The sequence below is a fragment of the Schistocerca piceifrons genome, chromosome X (assembly GCF_021461385.2).
Source record: "Schistocerca piceifrons isolate TAMUIC-IGC-003096 chromosome X, iqSchPice1.1, whole genome shotgun sequence".
NCBI lineage: Eukaryota > Metazoa > Arthropoda > Insecta > Orthoptera > Acrididae > Schistocerca > Schistocerca piceifrons.
The window spans coordinates 598,479,045-598,502,153 of NC_060149.1; the positions used below are offsets into that span (position 1 = coordinate 598,479,045).

At 38.3% G+C, this 23,109-nt stretch overlaps 1 protein-coding gene across 4 annotated transcripts in view; it reads left to right on the top strand.

The window, feature by feature from the left end:
* Positions 1-23,109, top strand: part of LOC124721759 (flavin-containing monooxygenase FMO GS-OX5-like) — a 224,117-nt gene that overhangs the window by 143,412 nt on the left and 57,596 nt on the right. For all 4 annotated transcript variants that reach the window (XM_047246863.1, XM_047246861.1, XM_047246860.1 and 1 more), the window contains exon 5: positions 9,258-9,432. In XM_047246863.1, coding sequence (XP_047102819.1) covers positions 9,258-9,432 — 175 coding nt within the window. The remainder of the gene's footprint in view (positions 1-9,257; positions 9,433-23,109) is intronic.

The following is a 23,109-nucleotide window of genomic DNA, read 5'->3' on the forward strand; positions in this document are numbered from 1 at the left end:
ATTCAGGCCTCTTGTATCACAGTCAGTTGAATTAAAATGATTAGCTGATGCACCACCCTTCTTTTAAATGAACTATAGACATTAAGGTATCAAAGAAATCCAACATAAAAATTCTAATTAGATAAAATAATATCAATTGTTTGACATACAGTAAGTTTTATGTACTTCTTACAAATTTAGTTCTTAAGACATGATGTTTTTTAATCTCACACAATCAACATCAAACTGGCAGTTCTGAAATCTTTACCCTGCAGGAAAAATATTTGTGTTCATCTTCAATACCTAGATCATTATGAAGTTGTTTCTGCTAAATAGTTATTGTTATATTGTGTGGATCATAATTGTGATCTCTTGCTGTGATAGGAAATGATCGAGTTTTACTATTATATTCCATCTTGTCATTGGAAAATATGGCAATATGCTGACCATTCAAATGACTTCTTAGATTTCTTTTTATTTGAATGATGCACGCACACACACACACACACACACACACACACACACACACACACACACACAATGTGTCCAAAGTCAATTTTATTATACACTAAATTCTTCGCTTCACTGGGTACGTGATGTGGTAAAGATTTTTATGGCTGAGTACATCACTCCTTTCTATGCTACACCAAGGCCGAGTGACAGTGTAAATCTTGTATATTTCTGCTGTTTATGAAGATTACTGTTGTTTTCAAACTGTGATTGATTTTTGACAACCAACTTCATAGGTAGAAAATGTTCTGTAAGGCTGTTGTAAATCTGCTGAACTGTTTACAGAGTTGTCAATAAGAGGTTCTAGAGCCAACACCACATGTTTTCATATTACAAATTTCTGTGCAGCTCACACTTTCTTCCTTAATGATGAGGTTCCCAGAATATGATGCCATAAGGTAGTAGAGTAAGAAAGTAGGAAAAACAAGTCAATTTTTTGACATTTTCACCTCCAAAATCTCAAGTTGACCATAACACAAGAGTAACAGAGCTTAGACATTTAAGATCTACAACATGAGAATTCCAGTTCAGATTCTTAGCAATTTAAACACTTAATAATTTAGAATATTCTCTTTCATTTGTTGATTTACCCTCATGAATTATTTCTGATGGTGTCACTGTGCCTTGTGCATCACTGATTAGATTAGATTAGATTAGAGTAGTACTTGTTCCATAGATCATGAATACAACACTTCGTAATGATGTGAAATATGTCGGGTTAATAAAAGGTGTCTATACAAGATACTACATTACACAAAATATTACATGACCTTTTTTTTTTTTTGTGCGGGTTGCGGCAATTACCTACTTACTATATCCAAAAATTCATCTAGTGAGTAGAAGGAGTTGCCATTAAGAAATTCTTTTAATTTTCTTTTAAATGCTATACAGCTATCTGTCAGACGTTTGTTGCTATTAGGTAAGTGACGAAAGACTTTTGTGGCAGCATAATTTACCCCCGTCTGAGCCAAAGTTAGATTTAACCTGAAGTAGTGAAGATCATCCTTTCTCCTAGTGTTGTAGCCATGTACACTGCTATTACTTTTGAATTTGTTTGGATTGTTAATAACAAATTTCGTAAGTGAATATATATATATTGTGAGGCTACAGTGACGATCTGTAGCTCTTTAAATAAGTGTCTGCAGGATGATCTTGGATGAGCTCCAGCAATTATTCTGATTACACGCTTTTGTGCAATGAACACTCTTTTACCCAATGATGAGTTACCCCAGAATATGACACCATACAAAAGCAGAGAATGAGAACAGGCATGGTAAGCTAATTTACCGAGATGTATATTGCCAAAATTTGCAATAACCCTAATAGAATAATTAGCTGAACTGAAATGTTTCAGCAGATGTTCAGTGTGTTTTTTCCAGTTCAACCCCTCATCAAGCATTCCATGACTTACACAATCAGAGGCCTTTGAGAGATCACAAAAAATCCCAACGGGTGACTTACAGTTACTCAGAGCATTTAATATTTCATTAGTGAAAGTATATATAGCATTTTTGATTGAAAAACCTTTCTGGAAACCAAACTGACATTTTGTTAAAACTTTATTTTTACAAAGGTGTTAAGCTACTCTTCAATACATTGCTTTTTCAAGAATTTGGGATAAGGCAGTCAGAAGAGAGATTGGGTGGTAGTTGTTGACATCAGACGTATCCCCTTTTTTATGCGGTGGTTTAACAATGGCACACTTCAGTCTAACTGGGAAAATGCCCTGCTTCAGAGAGCTATTACATATGTGGCTACTGTGTTTTATGTAATTTCAGTCACAGGGAATCAGTTATTAATTTTTAGGAACATGTCATTTATATTTTCTAATGTTGAAGTTACTCCATTAGGCTCAGTTGCAATATTTGGAGTGTCACAAAGAGAACTATTTCTGAGTCTTGGATGTATAATGGAAGATCATTTACATATTACAAGAACAAGAGTGGGTGTATACTGAGTCCTGTGGAATGCCTGTAGTGATTATTCCTCATTGTGAAGATGATGTTTCATTGTGTACACTCTGAGGGTTTCTTAATACAACACTCTATGGCCTTTTAGTTGGATGGGATGAAAATCATATACCAATAAGATCTCTTTTACCATAATCTTTGAGCTCCATTAGGAGGATACTATGAATTGCACAATGAGCTGCATTTGGCAAGTCACAGATAATACCAGTTGGCAGTTTTTGTCATTTACATTTTGTGTAATCTGATTTGTGATTTGGAAAAAATGTCTGTTCATTGGAGAGCCCCTCTTGAAATTCTAGTTGAGACTGACTAAGTGTCTTATTTCAAAGTGGTAGGTTATGGTTCTTGCATACATAATTTTTTCCACTAAAAGTACTCTCAAGAAGGAGGCAAGTATTCTGATTGGTTGGTTATTATTAATATCTGTCATGTTCGATGCCATGAGAATGGTTGTGCCCCATCACTGATGTAATCCAGAACTGAAAAATGGTCAGTATTGGTCATAATATCATCTGTCTGTTACAATGCAAATCTAGAGTTGAGCTAACAGTGCAGCTATAATCAGTACATTATAGTTAGTCGTGTAGGCTCTCTGTAATTATTCAAGGTTCATAGACTACTTGTACATGCATAATTTTGATTGGAATATGTTGTAATTACATTGAGTCTACATGACTGTCGGTAATGCAGTGATGATAGCTGCACTGTTAGCTGGCTGACATTCTTTCTGTCCTGGATTAATATCTGTGTTATTATCTTTTTTGTAAAGGGGTCTGACGAGAGAATGTTTGAGCCTGCCACAGTAAGTGATATGTTGTAGATGTGACTGAATACATCACATATATGTGAAGAACAGGAGGCAAGTACATTACTTCAGATATTGTCAAAATCATGAGAGTTTTTCATTTTGGGGGAGGTAATTACATTCCTTTTCAAATCCAGTTTTTTAATGTCTTATTAGTGCAATACTGGACGGTATTCTTGGGAAAACAGCTGTTAAAGGTTGTTAGAAACCGTTATGTAAATATATTAAATTTTGAACTGATATCTGTCACATTATACACATCCCTCCAGACAGCTCCCTGTAAGGCTGCCTTGAAACTTTCAGTTGCCTGTTCATTAATTTTTCTGTTTTGTATAGTACCACTTCATTGTAATTAAATACATTATTTAGTATGGCCAGTTGCAATCATTGTTAGAGAGACCATTCACAGCTGCATAAAGTTTTATATCACTGATTAAATGCACCTATGAAAATATTGTCAGTTAATGTAGTTATTTCCTGTGTCATTCTGGTGGGAACATTAATGACAGAACACATCTTACAAGTGTTAACTAACACTTTCAAATTGTTCCTTTTATCTGCATCTTTCAGAAAATTAGTATTACACTCTTCACAGACTGTTGTTTGCTTTCTTCTGTCTGCTAGGTGGTGTAGTAATGACTCAGATTTATGCAAGCAGCTTTTGAGAGTGCAAATTCAGAACAAGCAAATCTGACAGAAACTTGTATCCATACTCCAAACTTAATGGCACTTCAAAGGTACCAAAAGCAAGATATAGCAATTCAATGTTTGGTACTGCTAGTAGGTAGTGCTTACATTGTCTGTATGTCATTGTCAGAATGCCTATGTGAAACATATATACTACAGTAAATGTCATGCACATATAATTGCAACGCATAATTAATGCAAATGTATTGTTCAGAGCACTTTTGACTTATCAATGGAAGTGCATCTGTGCTGTGTTAACAGCTTTGCCCCTGAAAACATTAAACAGCAGACATTAGCCAGTGTTATGTTAATGTACTTCCCTATTTAGAATATCTTGAATTTTGTTGTGAAAACAACTTTGCTGTATTTTAAAATGTATTTGCTTTAATGTCTCAGCAAATGAAATGTGTGCTGTCATGCTATCATTATCTAAAACCTTATTATGAAATCTACAGCTGTTTATTGCATATTATGACTGTTCAATTTACAGTGACCTCAGTGACATCTTTGTGTGACATCTTTCTAAAAACAGTATAGTGTGATTAATGTGTCTGCTTCCATCAATGCTGATCTCTTTTTCTTTCTATTCATTGTAAAATTTCAAACAAAGCAATAGGCTCATGAAATTAGTGTCTTATGTTTAACTGTGCTCTGTTGTTTTATTACAGACTAAGTATGTAACTCATTGTGAGACTAAGATGAAGTGAAACAATAATTTATACATTCTTTATCCTTTAAGAGAAGCATTGCATTTCATATTTTGCTGTGTGTGACTGGGGTAAGGTGGTAATTCTGTGAGAATTTTTTAAATCTGTACTATTTTAACTTTTGCCTTAATGCTTGGTAACTTGAACTCTTGGTGCAAATTAAAGGTAAGGGTTTCTCCCCAGGTGCAGGGTGGCCAAAAGCAAACTGGGCCAGAAAATGTTTTTGAATCTGTCTCGAAATGTTAACATAGTTAGCATAGAAGATAAATGCTCTTTATAGAATAAGCATGCCTAGTTGTATCTGCATTTACATCTACTTAAATAATGTGCAAGCCACTGTACAATGCATGGTGGACAACACATAAACTAAAATTCCGCTCGAACAGGCCTTGGAAGGCTCAACGTTTCCTACCAGCTGCCATGTCATCCTTAGCCCACAGGCATCCCTGGATGCGGATACAGAGGGGCATGTGGTCAGAGACCGGAGCCACTACTTCTCAACCAAGTAGCTCCTCAGTTTGCCTGACAAGGCCTGAGTGTGCCCCGCTTGCCAACAGCGCTCAGCAGTCTAGATAGTCACCCATCCAAGTGCTGAGCCCAGCCTGATGGTGCTTAACTTCAGTGATCTGATGGGAACCTGTGTTACCACTGTGGCAAGGCTGTTGGCTGGACAATACATAGTACCAATATTTTAAGTTTTCTTGCCTATTTCTGTAGTGTATTGTAGAAGGTAAAATGACTGCCTAACTGCCTCCTTGGACACACTAATCTCTCTTTTTTTCCCTCATATAATCATTGGCAGCATAATGGTTACATAGTGACCTTAGAATACTGGATCTATTTTGCAAATAGTTATGTTCCATGATCATTTCTACACTTTTTTCTGAGCTATATCACCCTGTTTCAATCCTAACAACCCAACTCTGAATTCATTCAATGTCTGTTATCATGCCCACTTTTTAACAAGTCCAAACTCTGGAACAGTCACTTATAATTTGTTGCACTAATGTCTTGTATGTGACTGCCTTTGTGGATGCACTGAACTTTGCTAAAACCCTTCTAGCATCTCTGAGTCTTCCATTCACCTTCTTTAATACTGATTTTACATGATGTCACCATTTCATATTGCTTCTTAACATGACTTGCAAATACTTATATGATGTGATGTGTTCAAGATGTTCACCACTAATCTTGTAATCAGATACTTTCTCTGTGTTATAGCTATTATGTTACATTTATCTACATTTAAAGAGACCTTCCATTCATTACATGAAGTGGAAATTTTGTCCAGGCCTTTCTGCGATTCTTCAGGATCATTTACTGATGATACGTGCTTTACAGAACTGTATAGTATTGCTGATCAAATCTGATAAACTTTTTATATACAGGATGTCACAGAAGGAATGGTCAATATTCAGGGATGTGACAGAAACAATCATTCGAAGTAGAAACGTGTAGCAAACATGGACTCAAAAATGCATACATTAAGAGCTATGAGCACGTATTCATCTTTGTTACTGTGAAACACATCTATTCTACTGGCCAAGTGCTCATTGCTCTTAAGGTGTGCATTTTAGTGAACATATGTGCTGGACAATTTTTTACTGATACCTGTCATGTTTCTGAATAGTGACCATTCCTTCTGGAACACCATGTATACATTGAAAGTATTAAAAAATTTCATTACACTTCTCTGTCACACATCTGCTGCTATTTTCATTTCTGTGGAACAGTCACCATTTATTGTAACATATTGGGTTCTGCAAGTCAGCTATTCCTTGAGCCAATCACATCACATTTTTTCCAAGAGAGTCTGTGTATCTTGTTTAGTTGGTACAGCACTGAATGCCATATAAAAGTGTTCACTTGTATCCAATGTTTGCAATGTGTCATGCATGAAAGAAACTAGGTGTGTCTCACTCAAAGGTTTTTTGTTCTGGATCCTTGCTCATCCTTTGAGAGAATCTTGATTTCCTCTTGGAACATCATAATTTTTAAGGTAAGAATGTGTACTATGAGCCTGAAACAGACAAACATTAGCAATACTGATCTGTAGTTATGTGTGTTCAATCCACTAGCCTTCTTATGAACATGAATGACCTGTGCTCTTTCCCTGTCACAAGGGTCTGTTCACTACAGAAATTGGCTCTGAGCACTATGGGACTCAACTTCTGAGATCATTAGTCCCCTAGAACTTAGAACTAGTTAAACCTAACCAACCTAAGGACATCACACACATCCATGCCCGAGGCAGGATTCGAACCTGCGACCATAGCGGCCCCGGTTGCAGAGTGTAGCACCTAGAACCGCACGGCCACTTTGGCCGGCTCACTACAGAAGTTATTCTTGATAAATATGATCTAGGAAAGGAGTTAATTCCATTGTGATTTCAATGTAAAATCTAACTGGAATTCTGGGGGGCCAGTGCCTTATTCACTTTGAGTAGTTTCAACTGTTTTGCACTACTGGTGGTGCTAATAATGATATCATTCATTTGTGTCTGTGTGGCAGTCTGACACTGGTAAGGAAGTATCCTCTTTTGTGAATTCATTTTTAAATGCAGAATTAAAAATTTATGCTTTCTATATGCTGCAATCAGATTCAGGACCATATGGATCCACAAGAGACTGAATGTAAGGTTCAGTTCCTTTCATTGACTGCATATACGACGTGACCTTCGTAGGATTTTCTGATAAATCTTTCACCAGTATTTGATTATGAAAGTTGTTGCAGGTTTTGCACATGAACCTTCTTACAGATGCATGAGTTGCTATAAACTTTTCTCTATCAGACTCTCTGCAACCACTTTTTTCAGTGAGAGTATAGTAATCACTTTTTCAGTTTAAAATTATCTCTTTGCTTTTTGGGTTACATTGTAATGAAATGGTGCAAACATTTGGAAGTTATGGAAATTTGTATTGTGAATAGATCACAGCCTTTAGCTATTCATTCTGTCAACTATCTGTTCTTTCTAGAGTTGACTGTTGTTGTTGTTGTTGTTGTGGTCTTCAGTCCTGAGGCTGGTTTGATGCAGCTCTCCATGCTACTCTATCCTGTGCAAGCTTCTTCATCTCCCAGTACCTACTGCAACCTACATCCTTCTGAATCTGCTTAGTGTATTGATCTCTTGGTCTCCCTCTACGATTTTTACCCTCCACGCTGCCCTCCAATACTAAACTGGTGATCCCTTGATGCCTCAGAACATGTCCTACCAACCGATCCCTTCTTCTAGTCAAGTTGTGCCACAAACTTCTCTTCTCCGCAATCCTATTCAATACTTCCTCATTAATTGTGTGATCTACCCATATAATCTTCAGCATTCTTCTGTAGCACCACGTTTCGAAAGCTTCTGTTCTGTTCTTGTCCAAACTATTTATTGTCCATGTTTCACTTCCATACATGGCTACACTCCATACAAATACTTTCAGAAATGACTTCCTGACACTTAAACCTATACTTGATGTTAACAAATTTCTCTTCTTCAGAAATGCTGTCCTTGCCATTGCCAGTCTACATTTTATATCCTCTCTACTTCGACCATCATCAGTTATTTTGCTCCCCAAATAGCAAAACTCCTTTACTACTTTAAGTGTCTCATTTCCTAAACTAATTCCCTCAGCATCACCCAATTTAATTCGTCTACATTCCATTATCCTCGTTTTGCTTTCGTTGATGTTCATCTTATTTCCTCCTTTCAAGACACCATCCATTCCATTCAACTGCTCTTCCAAGTCCTTTGCTGTCTCTGATAGAATTACAATGTCATCGGCGAACCTCAATGTTTTTATTTCTTCTCCATGGATTTTAATACCTACTCCGAATTTTTCTTTTGTTTCCTTTACTGCTTGCTCAATATACAAGTTGAATAACATCGGGGAGAGGCTACAACCCTGTCTCATTCCCTTCCCAACCGCTGCTTCCCTTTCATGTCCCTCGACTCTTATAACTGCCATCTGGTTTCTGTGCAAATTGTAAATAGCTTTTTGCTCCCTGTATTTTAACCCTGCCACCTTCAGAACAAATGTATATGCATTACATACAGTGTAATGTGTCATTTCAGTGTAAATGACACCAGACTGTTCAGCAGAGTGCAATATATTTTTCTTTACAAACAAAATGAGAGTATAACAGATGTTATAACAATGCCAATTCCTGTACCAGCACTCATTCAGCAACACACACAATTTCATCATTGACTCTGTTACTGTACATATGCCAGTCTCTTTTTATATCATCCTATTTCTGTGTGGTTTGGAATAGAGAGGGAGGAAGTGGCAAGTTCAAGTATGCCTGGATGTTTCCTCTGGAAATGTGCTGCCTCCAAAAGCCAGGTATGTGGATTTGAATCCCAGTTTGAAACCGGAGGTTTGATCCACATGGATGTTGTACATTCTAAATATTTATCAGAAGTGAAAGAATTCATTCCATCACAAAACACTACTTTTGAGGTTAATGGTGTCACACAGAGTGATGTTACTGTGTGTATCCTATTTGATTCCATAATTTTTCTCAACAAGAGCAATTATCAGTAATTTTTTTCATTATAGAACTTAATTACAATATTTTTGAATAAAACTATATGTGCTACTTCTCTTGCAGGCACTATTCTGAGCCATACATCCCTTATATTCCTGGACTAGAAAAATTCAGTGGTGAAGTCTTCCACAGCCATGTGTATCGTAAACCAGATGGTATAAGTGGACCTGTTTTAGTGTTAGGAGCATCATCATCTGGAATTGATATCAGTCTTGAATTAGCTGCTGCCATGGAACAGGTATTGCAATATACATATATGAGATAAATTTTGTACATTAATCTCCTACTTACATAATAAGAGTTTAAATTTCCTTTGGTCTATTTAACATTTTTAAGTCATAAATAATTATACAGTTTTTAATGTGTTATACATTACACATGCCATAAACCTGACACCAAACTTCAGCTCGTAATAACCACATGTCCTTTTGCACAGAAAAAGAAAGAAAGTGAAATAATTGTCATAGAAAATGCAGGACCACGGGCACCCCAAGCTAAGATGGAAACTTCTGATTTAAAGGCGAGCAGAATGTCATGTAATAGGTTTAAACTTCATATTAGTTTGTAACTAAATATTTTTCTTTCAGCTGGTCTGAGTCTTATATTTTCCCTACAAATATAGTCTGATGAGGCAAATATTATTACATTTTCCCCAAAAGTATCCTTAATATAATTTGTATGTGACATCAGCACCATTGAGTCAGAATAGCATGACCACCTGCTTAATAGCATATTGGTCAACCTTTGGAAAGCAATACAGAAGAGATAGTACATGACATGGACTTGAGAAGTCTTTGGTAGATTTCTGAAATGTGGGTACCACCTGGTGTCGAAACACAGGTCACACAGTTCCCATAATTTATGAGGTGGTGGTTTGTGGGCACAGAACTGGTGCTTGATAGTGTCCCAAATGTGTTCCACTGTGTTCTGATAAGGTGAATTTTGAGGCCAAGACATCAACAGTGTACACTATCTTGCTCCTCATGCAACTATTGCATGATTGTAGCCATGTGACATGGACAATTATCCTGCTGTAGGCTATCATTGCTGTCATGGAAGATGTCAAGCAAGAAGGAATATAGGCAATTCACAATAATTTTCACATGGTTCACAGCTGTCATGGTACCATTCATTACCATCAGAGGTCCCACGGAAGCCCAGGTGAATGCCGCTGGATGATTTCTTATCTACACATGACCATTGACCTGGTGTAACAAGAAACATGATTCACGTGACTTGGCAACATGTTTTCATTAATCCATGGTCCTATCTCAATGGTCCTGTGCCCAATACAGTTGTAATTGATGATTTCATTGGGTCAACATGAGAATACTTAGGGGTCATCTGTTAGTGCATAGCTCTGTTTTCAATTATTCATGCTGAATGAAGTGCTGTGCAAAACTTGTACCTGCATCATTGTTCTTTGTCATCAAATCTCCCACAAATCACAGCCGATCTTGCTTTACAGTGCAGGCAACTTCCACGTTCTATGATGAGATATGGACATTCAACACCTTATTGCCTTCTCATGGTTTCACCTTCATTCAACCACTTCACAACAGTAGCAGTGGAACAGCCAACTGGCTTTACTGTTTATGAGGTGCTCGTTCCCAGGCACCATTCTATAACAATTTACCTTTTGTAGAAGCCTCCATATGGCAATAGATTTCTATGTTTTGCAGCCCTTATCATCACTCAGATGATTCTACATTCATCTCTGCTCTGTTATCCATAGCACATCACTTGCCTGCAATGCCACAGTCAGAATTCAGTGTTGTGGTGGGGGGGGGGGGGGCAGTGGCCATAATGTGACACATTTGAAAGTAGTGGTTGCTGCCTCTGTTGTATTCAGTAAGCTACACAAATCATTTGAAAGATTTTAAATAATGAACACATAAAGGAGCTTAGCTAGCTGCTGCTTGGGCCAGGCTTGGTTAAACTGGGGTTCAGGAACATGGGGCTGGTCAGTGCCACCAGGTCCCCATTTCTCTGCATGGTTTGGAAAGCACTTTTGGTGATGTGTCTGAATACCACGTGTTTCAGGGTGTAGGGATCTTAGCTTAATCACTGGAAGTGTGAGGTGTGGTAAAAGCTTCAAAAAATAATCTTATTCACAAGGTGGGCTCTATAGAACTTGATGTCTGTCAAATGAAAGAAGTAAGGAAACAGTAACATGTGAGGTACTTGCCACATCTCTGTTGTATTAGGCTACGTCCGATATGTTGGGCTTTATCTGTGTTGACACATATTTCAAAAATCAACCTGGAAAGTTCCTTAAGATTAAACAAAGTATGCATTTAAAGCTGTACACAACCCAATCTTATATCTACATTTGCGACATCCCTAAGGAAACCCACACCTACAACTCAATGCACACAGATGTGGACTGCCAAGGTTGACGCAAATAGCTGTAGTTGCAAATGCATTTGCAGAAGAACACAGAGTCCACCAGAAAAATGTATACTCACTTTAAGGAACAAAAAGTATTACTTATGTGTTTATTTTACATTTAATAATTGATCACACATGTTGTACAACCCTCATTTTAGCACATGGTTACTTTAAATGTTCAAAATGTTCTCCATTGGTGGCTATACACATAACAGAACGACAAGCAGTTGCCGCACCTACATCAGTCAATGTTACAGTGGAGATCAGTGCACATGTTCCTGTAATCTTCTGGCAAAGTTCCTCCAGCATGCATGGCTTATGTCGACAGATGTTATCTTTCACAGTTCTCGACAAGTAAAAGTCCATAGGTGTAGGATCTGGCGACCTTGGATGGAAATCAATGGGCCCTCTTCATCCAATCCAATATCCCAAAAAATTGTCACCCAGGAAAGCTTGTACAGCTAGGTGGTAGTGGGGTGGCACCCCGTCCTGTTAGTAGAAGACCTCTTCATCAGCTCCATAAAGCCCACTTATACCTGGCAAAATTGATGTGCATAACATTTCCAGGTACACTTCTCCAGTAACAGTAGCATCAAAGAAAAATGGTCCTACTAAGTCCCTACATGATAGTTCACATCACACATGAACCCCTGGTAGATTTACCACTTTATCCACATAAACAGGCAGATTTTCCAGTGCCCAGTACAGATTTTTATGCCAATTCATGGTTCCATTAAGTTTAAATTGTGCCTTGCCACTTTGTCACAAATTGTTTGTCATCAGTTACCATTTGGTGATACTATTAATAAAATTGCATTAGGCGATCAGGATCATCATCATTAATCGCATGCAGTAATTGTTGAATGTAAACTTCCCACTTTGAAGCTTTCAGAATTCTTCATACTCTTGTACTGCTAACCCTCACTGTGAATGCACATTGCGTAGCAGACTTCTGTGGACAATTAACAAACATTTCCTACACAAGAGCAGACAAAGCAGGACTTTTAGCTGTACGCTGTCTTCCTGATCTTCCTCTGTGAATATCACAAATTGTTCCATGCAATTCAAACTTGTCAATGATGTGTTTAACTGTTAGGTGAGTTGATGGTTCTGTTTCAAACTCCTGCCTCCACTGACGTTGCACTTCAATGGCATTATCAAACTCTAGAAACCACTTCACAATATATTTTTGTTGCTCAAATGTCAAGCATGCTCCAGCCATTTTGTTTTCTCAATACCAAGATGAAAGTACTAACATCTGTTGAGTCATAGACCATACTAGAACACACTCATAACTCAGATCATACTATAATATTGATATTTCGATAGAGCCTGACAAGGAATGTATACATTTTTTTGCTGGACTCTGTCTTATCCACACTAAGCACTTGGTTTGAGCAGCAAGGTGTTCAGTAAGATATTACTATAGCATTACAGGAATGCAGTACAAACATCACCATCTGGAAGGACAACATATCATTTGAATAGAAAAGAAAAGACAAGAAACAACAGAGCTTAATCAAAACATGTAGCCTTAAAGCCACTGAATTGCTATCAGTTATAACTGGTCAACAATGAGAATAGTTTCAAGGCAGAGAGAAATGGGGGAAAGGATATCCTTGCCAACAGATGGCTTCCATGAACAGACACAAACTCAGATCTTGAACGAAGGGGCTAAAGCCATTTGTACAGGAAAGCCCAGTATGCATATGCCTGCAGGAAATACACTTTAAAAATTCAGATGCTCCTGTACTATGAGGTCTTCTACAGATAACCAATAGCAAATTGCAGTTCTGCTGCATTTGTCAACAAGAGATATTACAAGCTGTATCTGTGGCTACTGATGCATCTCTTGAAAATGGTCATATCTTTGGCATGTCATCCACCGTATCACCAAAATGGAGGCTGGAGGTTATGAGAGTGTTAACTTACAAAGTTTTGTCATGCATATATCTCCTGAGATTCCACAAATACCTGCTCCAGAGGTTGAGGGCATGAGAAGCTCACTCTGTAACAGAGGTTGAGTGACACGTTTTGACTGGGCATTGGGGACTCTTTGTGCAACTTAAGATTACCTGCCCTTGCAGACAGTGGTCATTAGGGTATTGCAGTTGGTCTTGATTTGAGTGATAAGGCCCCAATCTGGTTACACTTCATAAAGTCTCCTAAAGGAAGCTATTAGAATGTGTGCTCAAAGGAGTGAACTAGACAATATAAGGCTAGTTGGCAATATTTGAACACCAAGATAGTGCCCTGGACCAAGTGGACAAAATTGTAAGCTTGGCCCAATAGGTTGGTGATTTATTCATCTCAAAGACCCCAGAGCAATATAAAAGCCACACAATCCTCTGGGGAACAATGAATGTCCTTTGCCTTCATTATAGGTGGACAGCACTATGAGAATTCCCCCTTACATTACTGTGAGAGAACTGTCTTCATAAGGCTTGTTTTTAACTCAGACCTTCCAATACCTTTTCAGATAAATTCATTCAGAGGTATAGTGTCCACCACATAACTATTTTCTAGTTTTAATCATGTATTCATTACCTTAAATAACATGTCATCCAGAGTAAAGGATCACATTGATTACTCAATATATATGAGTAGTTTCTTGATTTCATGATTATCCTTTAGTCTTGTAATATATGTGTCACTAGCATCAGGTGAACACTGAAGAGGCTGCAGAAATGGGCAGGGACTACTCATTTGATGTATTCCAAAGCCAAAACTCTATGCATAAATGTCTCTCTAACACTTTAAGAGTTTTTATAGTTTCTGGACCTTGCATTTGATAACAGAATTTAATGGCTACCACATTTGAAACCTTAAAACTAGGCCATGGAAGCCTCTGACATACAGAATTGTGTAATTGGCAAAATTTGAGGCTCAGATAGAACACTATTGTTGTACATTATAGATACTTTATTCAGTTCAAGTTTGATTGTGGTTAATAAATCACCATTACCCATCTGATGATAGCTGTGCATGACAAGTTTCTAATGGCTTAACTGTCAATGAGAGATTGAACCCTAATCTTCACTATGCTTCATGCAACATTTCTAAAATTTAAATCTATTTTGCAGTCATCTGTATAATAATAAATTATGGTATTTGCCTACATGTATACATGTCACACCCAAAGGCCATGAGGCTACTTGGGATTTGAGCAGAGCAACATCTAACTAACTTTGAGGTCGCAGATATGAAGGTTTTATCATGGATTGAATTAAGTCATCTTTGCCCCTCGTGTTGGGTAGGACCATATATTTCTCAGTTTATTAGAGTGCATTACCCACAGTACATCAACTCATATTTTCAGGCTTATGTTTCATGAATTCCATAATATACTATGATCTCAAAGTTTTATATGCAGCTGCGTGGGATTAGCCAAGCGGTCTAGGGCGCTGCAGTCATGGTTTGTGTGGCTGGTCCCGGCGGAGGTTCGAGTCCTCCCCTGGGCATAGGTGTGTGTGTTTGTCCTTAGGATAATTTAGGTTATGTAGTGTGTAAGCTTAGGGACTGATGACCTTAACAGTTAAGTCCCATAAAATTTCACACACATTTGAACATTTTTTTTATATGCAAATAAGTATATGTAGGAGGAAAGGATACATTGTGTTCTCTAGTTCCTCAAGTGATATGCCATGCATTCACCACTTACACCCAGCATATAAAACAGTTTGAATTATACAGAACATATCTTACCAGTTAGAGCACCAAGGAATGGCATTGGGACTCTGCTGGGGACATAATGTGTGGGAATCCCAGAAAATGAAATCGTAGATAAAGTGCTGAAGGACTATTACAGGGAACTGATCATTGTATGTGTTAATATGCTATCAGACCAGATATTCATCTGCCAAAATACATGGTTGTGTGTGAGTTACAGTAATCTTAAACATTTTAAGTCCATAACAAGGCTGTGGGTTACATATATTCAGTTGTGAACAGGAGCCAAATTTCCTTTTGCACCTCTGAACACTGATCATTCTTCATTAATGCATGGTTTCCTGGTCTAGTTTGAGGACTTATCAGTGTGTGATAATGTATGGCTTTTGGTGGATCATATTTTAATGGATAGTATTCATAAGCTGACTGAAGGGCAGCCTTTGATTTAAGTGGTAACTTGTTTGCCATTACAGATAATGACAGGACATGCGTGGTGAGTATTTTAAACTTTTGTACATTGTTAGTAATACTCAACAAAATAGCAGAATGGAGGTTTTAATATGTGTTTCAGGATGTTTTATAAACATTTATAAATGAAGGCATTAGGTATGTATGTGTACACTTTGAGAGAAAAATATGAATTAATGCTGGATTGTATTACATATAATTGTAATTCCACCAGATACAGCAAAATGCTTGGAAGATCAATTGAGCAGAATGGAAAGTATCTTGAAAAGAGATTATAAGATGAATATGAACAAAATTTAAATGAGGTTAATGGAGTGAATCCAAATTAAATCAGGCAATACAGAGGGAACAAAATTAGGAAACTAATTCCTAGTTTTAATCATTGCTTTAAATGTTATATAACCTCAGCAACAAAATAACTGACAATGGCTGATGAATAGAGGATATTAACTGCAGACTGGTAATACCATGGAAAACATTTCTGAAAAAGAAATGTTTGGTGACAGTGAATATATGAAATCTTTTCTGGAAGTCATATATGGAAGTGAAATGTTGATGATACGCACAACAGACAAGAGGAAAATAGAAGGTTTTAAAGTCTGATGTCATAGAGGTATACTGGAGATTAGTCGAGCAGATTGAGTGACTAATGGAGAAGCATTGACTGAAATTGAAGGGAGAAAAAGCTTATGACACAATTTGCCTAAAAGAAGGGATAGTTTGTTAGGACAAAAGCAATATGGCACAATTCATCTAAAAGAAGGGATCCTATAACATCAGAGAATAACTCATTTGAGAATGGTGTGAAGTATTGGGGGAGGGAGGGGTGTTGGCTAAAAATTGTAGGAGGAGACCAAGGCTTTACTACAGTAAGAAAGCTCAAATAAATGGATGTTGCAATAGTTACACAAGATGAAGAGACTTGCATGAAATATACTCGCATGGCGAGCTGCGTAAAACCATTCTTCAAAATGAAAGTCACAACAGCAACACAGGATAAAACTTCCTGGCAGATTAAAACTGTGTCAGACTGGGACTTGATCCTGGAACTTTTGTCTTTCATGGGAAATTATTCTACCAACTGTGCTGTCCTAGCATGGCTAAAGTTCTGCCATCAAAACTTTGCTGCCCCTGTACCTCATTGTCTACCTTTCAAATTTCACAGAAGTTCTCCTGCATACCTTGCGGGCCTAGCTTTTCTCAAAGAAAAGATATTGTGGAGACATGGCTTAGCCATAGGAAACTTCATAAAGTTAAAAAAACAAATTGTCTATGCTCAACTAAAAGTATTCAATAACCGGCACTGGTGACCTCAACATTTAACCCCCCCCCCTCCCCTCCCCCCCCCCCACCCCTCCCCTCCCTTCCCTCTCCACCCCCCCATTCCAAAAAAGGCAAAAAAGATGTTGGATGTGTTGAATAGCAATTGAGTCATCTGTCATTCACTTAAGCTTCTTGTTGTGTTAGACTTAAGTAGTTTATAAATGCTTTTAATTGAGAATACTATGCTAAGTCATGTTTCAGTTCAGTGGTTTTTGCAGTGGAGGTTGTTCCCTCACATCTTGGTGTGTGTGTCATCAAAAAGCACATGATTTATGTATTACAATTTGTGAGTCCTCTCTGCATAGCTCTTACGAGTGTCAGCAATCATTTCACTATTTGTAATTTGAAGAAACTAATTGTTTAGTGGATGTTACTAATGTCAGGTATGATTGGTAAGTCAGCATGCTAGCTAGTCATCAGTAAGGTTGGGGAGGGGGGGGGGGGGGGGCGTGTGGTTTATGTCTGTTGTGGTAACTCCTTTTTATTGCTGTTATTTTAATTTTCTTCTCATTTTGTTAATGCAGATTAAAGTATCATTTGATCATGGTACTGAGATTTTTCCATCTCAGTTGAAAATAACTTCTATGCAGGACTGTCACAGTGTCTGCATCATTTTGATCCACAGAGTTCTCTACAACCTCTTACTTACTAGGATCATTCTGATGATTTTCAGAGTGGCTGGGACAGTCCTTTGTCACACTTCCAAGAAATATATGATAGTAGAACCTATATGAATATGTTACTGAATGATTCAGCAGTTTGTGATTATCTGAAACAGTGGTAAGACTTCAATTTTCATGGCTTGTACAGTTTCCATTCATATAGTGATGCAGTTGTAATACAGAACCATTTTTGTGTAACAGTTATTTATGATTTCAAAGTGGGTTTGCAGCACAAAACAAGATATTGTGGAATTGTTCTTGAGATCTGGGCTTGTTGTACTTCCATGGCTAAAGCACTTCATTAGTTTATGAAATTCATGCATAAATTTTAGTCATTAAAATAAAATTACAATGAAATGAATGCCCTTAGCTGCATACAGGCGTTGATATAAGTCAACAGGGACAGTGGAAAATGTGTGCCCTGACCGGGATTCGAACCCAGGCTATCCTGCTTACATGCCAGATGATGCTCTATCCATCTGAGCCACCGAGAACTCAGAGGATAGTGTGACTGCAGGGACTTATTTCTGGCACGCCTCCCGTGAGACCCACATTCCCAACTTAGAGTTCAGGCACTGTTTGTGCATCTGCACAGAAGAAGATGGTCCAATGGCCAGTATATATATATCTACATCTACATCTACATCCATACTCCGCAAGCCACCTCACGGTGTGTGGCGGAGGGTACCTTGAGTACCTCTATCGGTTCTGCCTTCTATTGCAGTCTTGTATTGTTCATGGAAAGAAGGATTGTCGGTATGCCTCTGTGTGGGCTCTAATCTCTCTGATTTTAGCCTCGTGGTTTCTTCGCGAGATATACGTAGGAGGGAGCAATATACTGCTTGACTCTTCGGTGAATGTATGTTCTCGAAACTTCAACAAAAGCCCGTACCGAGCTACTGAGCGTCTCTCCTGCAAAGTCTTCCACTGGAGTTTATCTATCATCTTCGTAACGCTTTCGCGATTACTAAATGATCCTGTAACGAAGCGCGCTGCTCTCCGTTGGATCTTCTCTATCTCTTCTATCAACCCTATCTGGTACGGATCTCACACTGATGAGCAGTATTCAAGCAGCAGGCGAACAAGTGTACTGTAACCTACTTCCTTTGTTTTCGGATTGCATTTCCTTAGGATTCTTCCAATGAATCTCAGTCTGGCGTCTGCTTTACCGACAATCAACTTTATATGATCATTCCATTTTAAATCACTTCTAATGCGTACTCCCAGATAATTTATTGCATTAACTGCTTCCAGTTGCTGACCTGCTATATTGTAGCTAAATGACAAGGGATCTTTCTTTCTATGTGTTCGCAACGCATTACACTTGTCTACATTGAGATTCAATTGCCATTCCCTGCACCGTGTGTCAATTCGCTACAGATCCTCCTGCATTTCAGTACAATTTTCCATTGTTACAACCTCTTGATATACCACAGCATCATCCACAAAAAGCCTCAGTGAACTTCCGATGTCATTCACAAGGTCATATATGTATATTGTGAATAGCAACGGTCCTACGGCACTCCCCTGCGGCACACCTGAAATCACTCTTACTTCGGAAGACTTCTCTCCATTGAGAATGGCATGCTGCATTCTGTTATCTAGGAACTCTTCAATCCAATCACACAATTGGTCTGATAGTCCATATGCTCTTACTTTGTTCATTAAACGACTGTGGGGAACTGTATCGAACACCTTGCGGAAGTCAAGAAACACGGCATCTACCTGTGAACCCGTGTCTATGGCCCTCTGAGTCTCGTGGACGAATAGCGCGAGTTGGGTTTCACACGACCGTCTTTTTCAAAACCCATTCTGATTCCTACAGAGTAGATTTCTAGTCTCCAGAAAAGTCATTATACTCGAACATAATAAGTGTTCCAAAATTCTACAATTGATCGACGTTAGAGATATTGGTCTATAGTTCTGCACATCTGTTCAATGTCCCTTCTTGAAAATGGGGATGAACTGTTCCCTTTTCCAATCCTTTGGAATGCTACGCTCTTCTAGAGACCTACGGTACACCGCTGCAAGAAGGGGGGCAAGTTCCTTTGCATGCTCTGTGTAAAATCGAACTGGTATCCCGTCAGGTCCAGCAGCCTTTCCTCTTTTCATCGATTTTAATTGTTTCTTTATCCCTCTGTCATCTATTTCAACATCTACCATTTTGTCATCTGTGCAACAATCTAGAGAAGGAACTACAATGCAGTCTTCCTCTGTGAAACAGCTTTGGAAAAAGACATTTAGTATTTTGGCCTTTAGTCTGTCATCCTCTGTTTCAGTACCATTTTGGTCACAGAGTGTCTGGACATTTTGTTTTGATCCACCTACCACTTTGACATAAGACCAAAATTTCTTAGGATTTTCTGCCAAGTCAGTACATAGAACTTTACTTTCGAATTCATTGAACGCCTCTTGCATAGCCCTCCTCACACTACATTTCGCTTCGCGTAATTTTTGTTTGTCTGCAAGGCTTTGTCTATGTTTATGTTTGCTGTGAAGTTCCCTTTGCTTCTGCAGCAATTTTCTAACTCAGTTGTTGTACCACGGTGGCCTCTCACATAGCCCTCCTCACATTACATTTCGCTTCGCGTAATTTTTGTTTGTCTGCAAGGCTTTGTCTATGTTTATGTTTGCTGTGAAGTTCCCTTTGCTTCCACAGCAGTTTTCTAACTCAGTTGTTGTACCACGGTGGCTCTTTCCCATCCCTTACAATCTTGCTTGGCACATACTCATCTAACGCATATTGTACGATGGTTCTGAACCTTGTCCACTGATCCTCAACACTATCTGTACTTGAGACAAAACTTTTGTGTTGAGCCATCAGGTACTCTGAAATCTGCTTTTTGTCACTTTTGCTAAACAGAAAAATCTTCCTACCTTTTTTAATATTTCTATTTACGGCTGAAATCATCGATGCAGTAACCGCTTTATGATCGCTGATTCCCTGGTCTGCGTTAACTGTTTCAAATAGTTCAGGTCTGTTTATCACCAGGAGGTCTAATATGTTATCGCCACGAGTCGGTTCTCTGTTTAACTGATCAAGGTAGTTTTCAGATAAAGCACTTAAAAAAATTTCACTGGATTCTTTGTCCCTGCCACCCGTTATCAACGTTTGAGTCTCCCAGTCTATATCCGGCAAATTAAAATATCCACCCAGAAGTATAACATGGTGGGGAAATCTACTCAAAATATTTTCCAAATTATCCTTCAGGTGCTCAGCCACAACAGCTGCTGAGCCAGGGGGCCTATAGAGACATTCAATTACCATGTCTGAGCCTGCTTTAACCGTGACCTTCACCCAAATTATTTCACATTTTGGATCTCCATCAATTTCATTCGATAATATTGCACTTCTTATTGCTATAAACACGCCTCCCCCTTCACTGTCCAGCCTGTCTCTGCGGTATACATTCCAATCTGAGTTTAGGATTTCATTACTGTTTACGTCTGGTTTCAGCCAACTTTCTGTCCCTAGTAATATATATATATATATATATATATATATATATATATATATATATATATATATATATATTACTAGGGACAGAATATATATATATATATATATATATATATATATATATATATATATATATATACTGTGGCTAAACATGCCTTGGTGCACCGCCAGCACATCTTGGCACAGTGTTACACCGTCCGGGTTATCTGGATACTTCCCACTAACACCAACCTGTCAGAACTCCAGAGATGGGAACTTGCCCTTCAGTATATCCTCTCTTCTCGTTATCCGCCAGGCCTCAATCTCTGCTAATTTCAATTTGCTGCTGCTCGTACCTCACCTGTCTTTCAACAACATCTTTGCCTCTGTATTTCCGCCTCAACTGACATCTTTGCCCAAACTCCTTGCCTTTACAAATGTCTGCTTGTGTCTGTGTATGTACGGATGGATATGTGTGTGTGTGCGAGTGTATACCTGTCCTTTTTTTCCCCCTAAGGTAAGTCTTTCCACTCCCAGGATTTAAATGACTCCTTACCCTCTCCCTTAAAACCCACATCCCTTCATCTTTCCCTCTCCTTCCCTCTTTCCTGATGAAGCAACTGTTTGTTGCGAAAGCTTGAGTTTTGTGTGTATGTTTGTGTTTCTTTGTGTGTCTATCGACCTGCCAGCACTTTTGTTTGGTAAGTCGCATCATATATATATATAAAGATGGTATCTGTTCTTTCTGACATGTCTGAAAGAACATGGATCTTAATGTCTATATGGGGATATATTGCTGTTTACAGAGTAGAGGGAGCATTAAAAAGCAGACAGAAGAAGTTCTTTAGCAGCTGAGTTTTGGGTGTCTCTCTCTCTCTCTCTCTGTCTCTCTGTCTCTCTGTCTCTCTCTCTCATGAATTTCAGAGAACACCTTAATGCTTAACTGCAATAAAAAAGAAAAGAAAACCAGTAAATACAGTTTTGGACATGGAACTCATGTAAAAATAAAATCTTACTGCCTGAAGGTGGTTAAGCATTCAGAAGTTATTGAATATTCTTAGCCCAGAAAAGGGCAGTTAGTTGGAGTCAGTTAGCAAACTGCATAGGTTGTTATTCAGGTGTCCTGCAATTCTAATACTGCCATTCCTGTATGTTTGTTTCATCATGTCACTAGTGACTCATTCAGAAGAAACTGCAACATTCATTCAGTGAATAAAGATGGAAAAGTGATATGTGTTTTGTTAATAGTTCCTTGAGCACTGTACAGAAAGGTGTGAACTATTCATCAGGTTTCATTTTCAGTAAGCTTCTAGTAAAACTGAAAAAAAAGAATAGTGCTAAACTCATTCAAATGCAATTTTAAAGATTTCCTTGTGGCACACCCTTCTAATCTGCACAGGAGTTCTTCATGGTAGTTGAGAACTTTTCTCTGTAATGTGTTCCTTATTCATATACACTCTCACGAATCTTTATTTTAAGTCTTATTAATTAGTCAGTTAATTTGTTTGTAAATTTTCTCATCAGAATTCTGCAAATTATGTACTGACTTGTTCCATGGCAAGTAGCCTTGGCTCTCATAGCACCATGGAACCTGCTTGATTAATAAATTAAAAAAAGAAAATTCATTAAGTTCATTGTGCCATGACCCAGTCAGAAGTAATGAATTGCCTCTTGCCAATGCAGGAAAACTATGTCACAGGGTGAAAGATGGTGTCATCTTGATGACCAGTTACTGTGGGGTAAGAAGACATATTCAGAGTGTAGGAGCACTCATTCAGTACACTGATGCTCTGAAACAGGGCAGCCAGAGTGTCTGAGGACTATGGTTTAAATACTGTCCTTCCCAGTGTTTCATGCTGTGGCCTCATGGTGGCCAAGTTGCTTGGGGCTGTATCTGTTACACATTAGCAGCAGCATGCAGCCGTCCTTAGCTTTCCATAGTTGCTGACATTAGAGACTGTCA